Source organism: Hemiscyllium ocellatum, chromosome 32 (genome assembly GCF_020745735.1).
Source record: "Hemiscyllium ocellatum isolate sHemOce1 chromosome 32, sHemOce1.pat.X.cur, whole genome shotgun sequence".
NCBI lineage: Eukaryota > Metazoa > Chordata > Chondrichthyes > Orectolobiformes > Hemiscylliidae > Hemiscyllium > Hemiscyllium ocellatum.
The window spans coordinates 31,803,129-31,816,015 of NC_083432.1; the positions used below are offsets into that span (position 1 = coordinate 31,803,129).

General features: G+C 39.5%; 1 protein-coding gene across 1 annotated transcript in view; it reads left to right on the forward strand.

The window, feature by feature from the left end:
* LOC132830689 (MAGUK p55 subfamily member 2-like) overlaps positions 1-12,887 on the forward strand; it is a 196,488-nt gene that overhangs the window by 59,930 nt on the left and 123,671 nt on the right. Inside the window, exon 2 of the mRNA XM_060848495.1 lies at positions 7,095-7,213. Coding sequence (XP_060704478.1) covers positions 7,097-7,213 — 117 coding nt within the window. The 5' untranslated portion in view covers positions 7,095-7,096. The remainder of the gene's footprint in view (positions 1-7,094; positions 7,214-12,887) is intronic.

Here is a 12,887-nt window from a genome sequence, read left to right on the forward strand (position 1 = left end):
CGGCCGGAGACCAGAAGGCCAACAACCAGCTTGTAGGAAAGTGGCCTGCGGTTGATCAGTCAGCAAGCGAGGCGACTAGGAGCTGGGTGGTCAATGACCAGCCTTAAGGAAAGCGGGCCTGGGGAGGGTCAGTCAGTACGCAGGGAGGTCAGAGACTGGAAGGCCAACAACTGTGCTGCAGGAAGGCTAGCCAAGGACGGTCTGATCAGTATGTGGTGGGGACTGGTGTCAGGTGTCTTTGTTTTATAGCTATATTGGGTGTGCGTTCTATGCACTGTTTCTGATTTGATTGTGCTTGTCCATGTTTGCCACTGTCATCTTTGTGATGATTGGAAGTGGGGTTTGAGGTTGGTCCTCCTCTCCCTGAAAACTGGTTGAACAGTGGGGTTTGGGGTTTGGCTTTGCTGCCCTTTCCCCTGTACATAGTGAGATTTATTTTGTGAACTGCTGCTTTCTGTTCATTGTTAACTGTATTTTGTACTGTTTTAATAAAATTAAAAAAACATGAAAAATGCAGGAGTCTCCGAAGAGTTTCCTCACTCTCGTGACTGGCTAACTGGCCAGATTCCATGACCTGGGTATGGGGTATTAAAGGGTGACAGGATACCAGCCTCTGTGCCGTTATTTCACTTTATTCCTCACAGGTCCAGAGTTCTGAGTCAATTGAACACCTTGCCTTGGTGATGAAAATTGACTAGCTTAGCAGGAGTTTGGTTTGGGAGATCACTAGCCTGACAGTTCCATTCAAACTGTTGATATGTTTTCCTTCTGTTGGAAGCCTGCTGAGTGCTGGTTTCTCATTGCTATGTTCAAATATTTTATCATTTTTCTTTGCATTATTTATCTTTGTCCTTAAAATGAAAATGTTCTGGTGCTTGCGTAATCTGTATTTTTAGATGTATGTTTACTCCCTTGAGTTGGTGCACTTGAAAAGCGTGGTCCTCTACCTGCACAGCACAGCAGGTGACATTGGTGGCCAATGCTGCTCTCTTCATGAGTTAACTAATGAAAAGTCACCCTTTATTACCTGGGCTGGATCTACTTTAATAATATATAACTCCACAGACAAGTTTAAAATGCCACAATCGCAATTTCCATTGAATGCTCTACGCCAGCAGCAAGCCTCATGCAGAGTCGCGTGCAATGTAATTGGGCCTTTAATTAAACGCTGCTGATGCATTTTCGGAACAGACTTGACTCCCTGGTGAGGAGTCCGCTCTGAATCAGCCCTGAATAAATGTTGCACACTGTGCGACCATACCAGGGAAGAGATTCGGTATATTATTAAGAGATTGAGTACATTAGTAACCAAACAGATACTTTTTTTTGTGATAAATGGCCAATCTCATTTTTAGAAATGGAAACATGCCTTTGTTGTTTTCTGTAGAATAAGTACCCAGGTATCTGAGTTAAAGCGAGAGGCAAGAGATCATTGCTAGTAAGTATTCCTTTAGAATAAAAAAATTACAAAGGAAGCATAAAATGAAATAGATAACCTAGATGATTCTGAGCTGTTTCAGGATAATTAATTTTCACACATTTCTATAACCAACAAAAGGGAAGGTAGTAGTGTAAGTGTTAAAGACACTGGATCAGTATTCCCAGGACTGTATGCTAATATTCTGGGGATATGGGTTTGAATCCCACCACTGGAGACAGTGCAATTTGAATTCAGTTAAAAAAAAGGCTGGAATAAAAAGCTAGCCTAAGAGCAATCATATATCATTGTCAATTGTTGTAAAAATCTATCTGGTTCACCAGCGTCCTTTAGGGAAGCCTATTTGCCAGCCTTAACTGGTCTGCTCCAAATGTGATTCAACATCAGCAAAAATGTGGTTGACCCTTGCGCAATTAGGAATGGCAATAAATGCTGGCCCAGTCAGTGATGTCCACATCACTTGAACTAATATTTAAAAAGAGAAGCAGTGAGAGCAGCATTGACCGTTGACAGAATTTGCTGTCATCAAACGTTTGTGTCTCATCTCAAAGATAGTGTGAGCCAATAATACAGCATGGTAGGGCAAACATGGTGTCTGGAGCCTGACCGTCTGGTTAATCAATAGGGCTACCTATCTATTGGTTATGATAACCAATGAGGAAATGAGCACAGAAAAGACTGAGGAGGGTGGCATAAAGCAGGTGAATTCATTGCCAAATTCGGCTCTGGAAGTGAAATGAGGAGGGACAATGAAATTAGATTAACAGCGAGAGAGAATTTTAAAAAAAAGATAGAAAGGAAAAACAAGCTAAAAATTGACACTTTTTTTGGAATTTTCGTGAAAACCTATACACTTGAAGGGTTGTGATTCTGCACTTATAGGAGTTCATTTTTGATAGCAATTAGGTTTCTTTAGTTCCTAGCACTAATCACAATAGTGCTTGGTGGCATGGTGGCTTAGTGGTTAGGACTGTTGTCTCACAGTGCCAGGGATGCAGGTTCAAATCTACTCTGAGTCGACTGTCTGTGTGGAGTTTGCACATTCTTCCTCTGTTTGTGTGGGTTTCCTGCAGGTGCTCTGGGTTTCCTCCTACAGTCCAAAGATGTGCACCGAATTGGCTGTGCTAAACTGCCACTTGTGTTCAGGGATGTGTAGATGAGGTGCATTAGACAGGGGAAATGTAGAGTAATAGGGTAGGGCAATGTGTCTGGGTGGGATACTCTTCAGAGGGTTGGTGTGGCTTAGTAGGGCTGAATGGCCTGTTTCCACACTGTAGGGAGTCTTTGAATATTGAAAAGATACTTACACTTGAAGTGGCAAGACTTGATTTTCTAGAGAGTGTTTAACGGGTAAATATTGAATTAGAAAAATGATCCTATATGTGAAATATTATTTATGGTAATAGAATGGGAGGATCCTGACAGCAATTTTTTTGATATTCGCATTGAACTGGGATCTGCTCCTTGCCTGAAGGTGCTGTAGATATGATCCACAATAATTCTAGGTTCCGTTAGCCTTGTTGTTTTTTTTCACAAATTCTGGCCCATCTTTGTTATGCTATGTAGATTATCACAGAATAATAGAACCCCTGCAGTGTGGAAACAGGTCATTTGGCCCATCAAGTTCACCCCGACCCTCCAAAGAATATCCCACACAGATCCATTTCCCTGGGGTGGGCAAGTCCAGAACTAGAAGGCCTAGGTTTAGGGTGAGAGGGGAAAAAATTGAAAGGGACCTAAGAGGCAGCATTTTCACGCAAAGGGACATATATGGAATGAGTTGCCAGAGGAAGTGGTAGAGTCTGGTACACTTACAACATTTAAATGGCATCTGGATGGGTATGTGAGTAGGAAATATTTAAAAGGATATGGTTTAAGTGCTGGCAAATAGAAGTAGATTAGGTTAGGATATCTGGTCAGTATGGATGAGTTGGACTGAAGGGTCTGTTTCGTGCTGCACATCTCTATGACTCTCTGACTCTAAAATTAGTTGACAGGATTTATAAATACAGTCATACCTAAGTGAGTTGCTTCATCTGATGTAGAGCTTCGTGGAATCATTTGTGATAATGTTTATGACTGAACCTGGTACATCAAAAAGTAATGACATATATTGATGCAACTTTTAAAGGAAACATTTGATAACTGTCAGTTTCACATTTTATCATTTTGTTTCTTAAATGGTTATGCATTTATTATGGTAGTTCAATCTGGATCAAAGAAGATCCAAGACAAAAGCTTAACCTTCACTAATGTTTTAATCTTTTGAGGATAGTTTCAATGGTTTTCAAATAGATGATTAGGTGGAACAGTGCGTTTGAACTTTGGGCTCATTACTGGCAGATAATGTAGGACATAAATTACAATGGAAACTCCCTCAATTTGATTGTGATTTCTTTGTTAACATCTTAAGACGGTGTTAGCTCTCTGCAGGTTTTCCCCACTGTAGAATAAATGAATACTTGTTCTAACTGAACTGATCATGGAAAGCAAATCAATAAAACTTTCTCCTGCACATTTCTCTCAGCAAAAATTTAGCCATACACCACACTGATATTTTGTTAGTCATTTTGAGCGACATTCTTAAGATTTAAGGTAGGGGAGTTTTCTAAAAGAAGGAAATAGATGGAAATGAGAGTATAAATTTCAAAATGGCACTTTACTTCAGTGTATAATGTGATTTTTTAAAAAATTATTCGATCGGATGTGTACTCCATTTGGAATGCCAGCATTTATTGCTTATTTTTAATTGCTCTTGAGAAAGTGATGGTGAGACAACTCCTTAAAACTCTCCAGTCCACCTAATTTAGCTACTATTAGAAAGGAAATCCCAGGATTTTCTCCCGAAGACAATGAAGAAATGTGGGTGCAGAGGGGGAGGGAAGTATACTGTGGAAATGGCGCTGTGTTGGTCATTAGCCATAATATGGTAGCAAAAGACAATGAATAGTGTGAAATAAAAATGGATTAGTCAAAATGTAATGACATTAGTGCAAACATTTACTAAATTGTCATGTCCTCATTTGTGCCTGCAGGGATCTGGAAGGATAATGACATTAATGAAATTTTGCAGTGTTTGAAGTATCTTGAAATTGCTAAAATTAATAATAAATTAATATTAATAACCAATTACCTCATTAATGTAAAATGCTAACTAATTAAATTGTTTGACTTTTTAGTAAGATTTTGATACTCCACTTAATTTTTTTTTTGCACCATATTACTCACACATAAATGTTAGTATTTTGTCTTTAGTACTATTTATGCTGTGGACAACATAGTCCTCACTGAGGCATGGGAGCCTCAGAAAATAGTTTGACAGAAATGAGCAGCAAAGTGATTTTGGTTGCTAAACAATTGATCATAAATAGTTTTATGTTAATTAAAGTGAAATTCTTGTTATATTACCTTTCTTGTAAGCTGCTAAACTAAAAGACTTGGTAATCAGCAGTCATTGGACTTGAACTGGACTGAAATGCAGTGATGTCTCCTTTCTCCTCTTGCACTAAATATTTGGAGTCTTTACTGTACAGAAAAAGCCACTCAACAAGTTCATACCAGTGCTCATAATCCTAATGAGTGTTATCCTGCTCTTCAACTCACTTCATTAACATATCCTTCAATATGTTACTGTGTTTGTCAAGCTTAATTATAGATGTACTAGTCTCCTCAGAAACCCTCTGAGCAAGCACATTTTTAAAAATTCTTACATCAGCTGTGGATATCGCTGGCAAAGTGAAAATTTGTTGTCCGTTCCTGATGACCCTTTAGAAGGTGATGGAATGCTATCTTTTTGAACTGTTGTGGTCCATTTGGCATGGTACACTGACAGTGCTGCTCAAGAGTACAAGTGTTTTGATGCAGTGACAGTGAAAGACCGATGATTTAGCTCCAAATCAGCATGGTTTATGGCAGGACAGAAACTTGATCATGTGGTGACGTTCACTTGAATCTGCTACCATTGGTTCTCCAGTTGGGTGGAAGTTGTGGATTTGAGGGTACTGTTGAATGAAACTTGTCTTATCCTTTCTAACAGATGGTACATACTTCAGGAAGTTGGCAACATAGGCTAATAGTCATAGACTCAGCTATGACAATGAATCTGTCACATTTGAGAAATGTCAGCATAATTCTCTAATATCTGCATTGCTGTTGTGTCTCAAACGATAAATGCTATCCATTCGTTTGTTCCATAATCTCTAAATGTTAGACACAACACAAATGTCTCAGCCTCAATCACTTATAAGTGCCTATCAGTCATCTCTTGTTATTGCTTGGTTTTAAATGTCAACAAATTCGAGATACTAAGTGACCTGACATCATGTGGGCAAGTATTGCAGTGTGACAAGGTGAAATTTTGTCCCAATCATATCAGACATAGGAAATTATCATTAATCATGAATCAATCTGCATTCATAATTCAATCAAGTCACAATTTGACCCCAAAGTCAACAGCACTTTACAAATATTTATTGCCACAATTCTCTATTCGGAGTTCTGAGCACTAAACAATGTGTATATAGCTATCCCCTTTTGCAACATTGAATGATTGTGAAAAGTCTGTAAAGAAAATGAATCTTCAAACATCTAGATAGTTCACTCTTTTGATAGGTGCAAGCTGTGCCATTTCCTTGTGTATAGTTGTAACAAATTATATTCATCCTCCCATGGTCCATTTCAGAATCCCTGGATAACTTGCAGCTCCTATCTGCAAAAAAAAATCCATGTGTTTTAAAAAGAATATGAAAAGGAACAGTGTTCAATGAATATGTTATGGTGTCTCCAAATCATTCTAAAAGCTTATACCCAGTGACAATATCCTTTCTCCTGTAGCATTGCCTGTTGAAGGAAATAGCAACAGAAGAATGTGGTGCCTACTGCTAGTGATACAATCTACAAGCTGTCACTTGGTTGCTACTAGTTAACTTAATTACTCTCTGCATTGATATTGATTCTGCCCACGTGACTATACTTTATTAAGTCAGATAAACTATATTGGTTTACTTGTGGTGGCTGTTTAAAAAAAAACTGATATTGGGCATCGAGACAAGTGAAAAACACGCAAACGTTTTGCCAGGCATCTTTATCCTCAACCTCCCCATTGTTATAAGGTCTTTTAAGCTTCAGCTATGCACACACATTTCATTAAGAATTTAATAAATACAACAAATCCTGCTCAGCTAACATTCTTATCCGTGCCCAAAGTCTCTTAAATTCATTATTTCTCAGTGCTAATCCTTGACTGTAACTATAGCTTTGCTCTACTCTATCTCTGCCTTCATATGTTGCATTTTTCCAACTCTTGGGCATCTCTCACTTCTTCCATTGCAACCTTCGGGTTAAAACTCAATATTTCCAAGTATTTGGAATTCCCTTCTCAAAGTCCTTGACACATTTCCAAAGTTCTTGATATGTTTCATCCATATGGAAGTATGTATTTTTTTAAGTTAGACATTTGTAACTTTAAAATAAAAAGTCAACTTAATTTTGTTTTCAGAGAAGCAACTTGACCAATGAGTTTTTATTCATGGCAACTTCTCAGGACTGAGCAACATATTTAAGTAAATAATGTGTATAGACATCTGTGTGATAGTTCAGAGTTTCTCACATCTGAGTCACTTCAGACTGAACTATGTGTGTTCTGTTCTTTCAATAGCTATGCAGCAGGTCCTGGACAACTTGAATGATTTGCCAAACTCTACGGGAGCCAAGGATCTAGATTTACTGTTCCTGAGAGGAATCATGGAGAGCCCAATTGTACGATCACTAGCTAAGGTAACCATTTAACCTATACAAACTGTTATTTAACTGGTACAAACTGTTATGTTGTAGATTTTGGTTTGTTGGATGGATAATGCAACACATCATTAGTAAATCTCTGAATAAGAAATATGCTAAATTTTGATACATCAAATGGCTACCTCCTTCTCTTTGCAGATACTGGACCTTAGCATATTGCAGTAAAAGCATAATTGGCTACATTTTCCTAATTAGTCACTAAAATATGCAACAATATGCATTTTTAAAAAACAGGTTATTTGCCCATTTAAAGTTGTGATTAAGTGAGCATATGCGTTATTTAACCAAAGATTCTGATGGATTGAAAATGTACCTTTTTTTAACTACTATGAGAATAGCTTTTTCTAACAAGAGAATGTAGAAAACCAGTCAGTAAATGCGACCCTTAATACTTTGATGAATGCTATTTACTCTAATACCAAAAGATGAAATGGCATATCCAATATACTCATCTCATTCCAAAGATTTTGAAAAGAATAGTAATCTTTTGAATTGTAAGAGAAGCCTATATGATGCAAAGTAATTTCTTTTGTACTTACCTTTACAGATAATGTCTTGCTTTAAAAATGAGAGGCTTAGTAGGGAGAGGAACTTTATTTAGAAAATTCTCTGATGAATAATTCTATTCCAGTGACATCAGGAGTCGAGGTACGAGACCATGATCAGTACTCATTATTCAGCCACTGACTGGCAGGGGACCTTTTTACACAGATACCTGTCTGTTAGATTGTACTTAACCATCTGTTTTACAATATAATGGAGGGCATGAGGGACTGCAAAGTCCTCTCAATATAAATGCTTTCTTTTGTAAGGTTGTTCAGATTGATTGGAAAAGCAGAAGAATTGTCTTTCATCTGAAGCCAACAATATGTAACGACATGTTTTACATAACCAATATCCCGTGAATGATGTTCTTTCTTTCAGGATCCCTCACAATACAAGACTAGGTAAAAAGGAAGAACAATATATTAATCTAATTATTATAAAATGACATTGTAGCAGTATCAACAGTTCAGTTATTAGTAAATTTAATATAATTTTTTTTATAACCAGATGATACAAGCTTGTTTCTAATGATGCATTGTTAGAATACTTGCCAAACAACAGCATTTCACACTGACAGTCAGTGTTTTTAGACTTATGCCTGTTGGTTAGCAATTGCTGACAAAAAGCAATGAGATTCAGACTTCACATACTACTTTGCTGCTACATTGAGATTTCCACAGAATACTGTCACAATCTCTTCTGTCTCTATTACAGTCATGTTGATCCCACATTGTCTCATGACCCAAGCCTATTGGCAGGTAACTGAATCAAGATCTCTGGTTTACATGTGTAAGCCCAATGATTAAAGAAAATATCACTGCAAATTGCAAAGATTGGTTAGATTACTTTTAGATTGTTGCATTCAATTCTGTTCTCCCTGCAATTGGAAAGCTATTGTAAAACTTGAAAGGGTTCAGAAAAGATGTCTAAGGATGTTGCCAGGATTGGAGTGTTCAAGCTGTAGAGAGAGGTTAACATGCTGGGGTTATTTTCTTGGAGCCTCAGAGGCTAAGGATGACCTTGTCGAGGTTTATAAAATCATGAGGGGCATGAATTGATGGCATAGCCAAAGCCTTTTTCCCAGTGTAGGAGAGTCCAAAAGTAGAGGGCTTAGGTTTACTGTGAAGGAGGAAAAATTTAAACAGAACCTGAGGAGCAATCTTTTTCACGCAAAGGATGGTGCATGTGTGGAACAAGCTGCAGAAGAGGTGGTGGAGGCTGGTCCAATTACAACATTTAAAAGGCATCTGGATGAGTATAAGAATAGGAAGGGTTTGGGGAGATATGGGCCAAATGCTGGCAAATGGGAATAAATCAGTTCAGGATGTCTGGTCGGCATGGACTAGGTGGACTTGAGGATCTATTTCTTCGTTGTAAAACTCTATAACTGTCTAGTTGCTGAGACTTTGAGATTGATTTCTTCAATGGGATGCTGAGTTTTAATAAATGCTTTGAGTTTAATCCCAATTTAGTTTTGCTTTGATTAACGCCAAAACTCTTTTTTTGTTTGCCTTGATGCAAAACCTCTTCACCATGGTAGAAAAGTGAGAAGAATATCAGGCAATTGCATGTCCCATCCCCATCTTTCATTTTCATAGGGGCAGGATTGGCAATAGGCTTTAGTTCACACGTACAAGCTTTCTAGAGGGAACAAGCCATTTAAATAAGCCATTTCCACAGGAATGGAATTTTGGAGCTCCTGCTGCCTGGCACTTGGAGTGTGGAGTTTAGAACAGGTCAGAGGCATATCCATTCTCACTGCATTTCTGTCGGACAGCCAAGGTACCTTTTTGGAAAGCAGAGGAATCCCTGTACATATGGTCATAGGGTGTGGGAGTCAGGGATTCTCGGATGGTTGATATGTAACATGGAATATAAAACATAGAACAGTACAGCAGAGGCCCTTCAGCCTGCCATTTCTGTGCTGGCCATAATCACATCTGTCAGCATATGGTAATATCCCTCTGTTCCCTGCCTGATTATGTTGAACACTACTATTGTCTCTGCTTCTACTACCTCCCCTGCCAGCATGTTCCAGGCACATATCACCTTCTGTATAAAAAAACAATTTGCCTCACACATGTCCTTAAAATTTCTCCCTCTTACCTTAACCTTGTGCCCCTAGTATTTGACATTTCCACTCTGTGAAAAAGGCTCCAACTTTCTATCTCCCATTATTTTATATACTTCTGCCAGGTCACCCCTCAGCCTTCGATTCTTTCGCAAAAACATTCCATGTTTGTCCAATCTCTCCTTATAACTAATGCACTCCAAACCAGGCAAATATCCTGGGTAACGTATTTTATACTCTGACGAAAGCCTTCACATGTGGCGCCCAAAACTGTGCACAATACTCCAAATTTGACCTAAAAAGTTTTATACAGCTGCAACATGACTTACCAACTTTTGCACTCAATGCTCCAACAGATGATGCCAAGCATGTTGTATGACTCCTTTACCATCTTATCATCCTGTATAACCACTTTCAGGGAGCTATGGGCTTGCACCCAAGATCCTTGAGTATATCAATGTTCCTAAAGGGCCTGCCATTTATTGTATACATACCTCTTTCATTTGACCTCCCAAAATGTATCACCTCTCACCTGTCTGATTTTAAACTCCATCTGCCATTTCTTGGCCCAACTTTCCAACTGATCGATATTCTGCTTTTCTTTTTGACAATGTTTCTCACTATCCACAACTCCACCAATTTTCAAGTCATCTGCAAACTTACTAATGAGACCACCAACATTTTCATTCAAATCATTTAAATAAATTACAATTAACAGAGGTCCTAGTACTGATCCTTGTGGAACACTGTTGGTCACAGATTTCCAGTAAAACACTGGTGATAGGTGATTGGAAGGGCCATAACAGTAGGTACAGGGCATGGATGAGGTAGGGAGAGTGAGAGCAGTAGAGCTCCTTTATGCTTTCATCTTTATTTATAAGCATTGAATATTACGGGAACCTAATACAGGCTTTCTACACAGGCAGACGTGGGTATTGCAGATGCTGGAGATTAGAGTCAAGATTAGAGTGGTGCTGGAAAAGCACAGCAGGTCAGGCAGTACCCGAGGAGCAGGCGTCCATCCCAGAAACTGGACAACTTCCTAACCTCTTTGTGCATTGCCTGTGCTGACTCCCAGTCCAACCCACCCTCCAAACTGAAAATTAGGAGTGCAGATGGCCATTTGTAAAGGTCCTCTGACCCAAGAATGAAAATCGGGGCCTAAGTTGGAACTTAAAATTTATTTTGTTTACGGCAGGATCATATCATCCACCGTAGATCCAACTTTACATCTAGGTCATTAAGATTTGATTACTATTGACCCTCCCTGATGATTGATATAACCCAGTTACTGTTGTTCTGTGAACAAAAGATTAGTTCTTCTGATCTGTTAATATGCAGACATGTACCTCAGGACAGTGAGAATTTAACTGAGTTCAGCCAGAGTAATTTTCTAAGATTTGCATGCTGCATCAACATTTGATATTGTAGATGTGTTAGGCTGGTCATGGCCTTGATGAATTGAATCAGGCATAGTCATACCTATTGGCTTGGTTCAGCTCGCTTGTACCAACTTAAGCACGAAATCAAGGTTGATACATGCCACTGCAGAATTGAGGGAATAGCATTGGAGGTGGTCATTTTTGAAAGAAACATTAACATGAGGATCCATCTCTCCATTTGTGTGAATGTGAAAGAACCTTTGCCATTAAGAAGAGCATGGAAGGTGTCTGCACATTACCAGTCAATATTAATGAATTTGGGTGGCACGGTGGCACAGTGGTTAGCACTGCTGCTTCGCAGTGCCAGAGACCCAGGTTCAATTCCCACTTCAGACAACTGTCTGTGTGGAGTTTATACATTCTCCCCGTGTCTGCGTGGGTTTCCTCCAGGTGTTCTGGTTTCTTCCCACAGTCACAAAGATGTGCAGGTCAGGTGAATTGGCTATGCTAAATTGCCCATAGTGTTAGGTGTAGGGGAATAGGTTGCTCTTCGGAGGGCTGGTGTGGACTTGTTGGGCCTAAGGGCCTGTTTCCACACTGTAAGTGGGTGGCTCAGTGGTTAGCACTGCTGCCTCATAGCGCCAGAGACCCGGGTTCAATTTCCGCCTCAGGCTGTCTGTGTGGAGTTTGCACATTCTCCCTGTGTCTGTGTGGGTTTCCTCCGGGTGCTCCGGTTTCCTCCCACAGTCCAAAAATGTGCAGGTTAGGTGAATTGGCCATGTTAAATTGCCCGTAATGTTAGGTGAAAGGGTAAATGTAGGGGAATAGGTCTGTGTGGGTTGCTCTTCGGAGGGTTGGTGTGGACTTGTTGGGCTGAAGGGCCTGTTTCCACACTGGAAGTAATCTAATTGTGTTAATCTACAGCAAAAGAACAGATGATTGTCACATTGTGGGGGTCTGTGCCACATTTCCTACAAACTCGCTTTATGATGACCAGGGTCATGAAAAGCATTATATAATTGGTGTATTTCTCCTTTGGGTGCCATCTGAGGTTGGGGAAGAGTTCACCCAGCAGTTATTATTATGCATTATCTGCCTGGAATGCTCTGTTCAACCCTTCCCCTGGTGTCCGTATCTTGCAACAACACTCCCCCAGGCGTCTGGTGTTATGATGAAAGCCCCTAAGCTGGTTGTAACCATTCATCTTGTATCCCATCTATCTACTTGGTAACGACATGCTGAACCACCTACTGCCTGCCTAACATCCTAAATGAAGCAAAGTTCCTGAATATGATCTTAGTTTGGTCCTTTGAATCAGTGAATGGGGAACATGGGAAGTCAATAAAACCTTTCTTATAAAAACTCAATCTGTCAAATGGCAGACTTTATATGGAATGACGAGAGTGATCCTTCCACATCATGTTCAATACAAGCCAGGGCCCCTGTGCAACTGACGTCCACCACTGGGGCCTGAATACAAACTGCTGATTCACTTGTGAAGAGATAAATACACTGCTATACATTGGTGTAATATGTACACTGTACACATTAAGTGGCAAATCAGTCACCTTACTCTTTTCAAATGACACAACACCAGATTACAGTCCAACAGGAGGCTAGTGCTTCCAAATAAGCCTGGTGTTGTGTTATT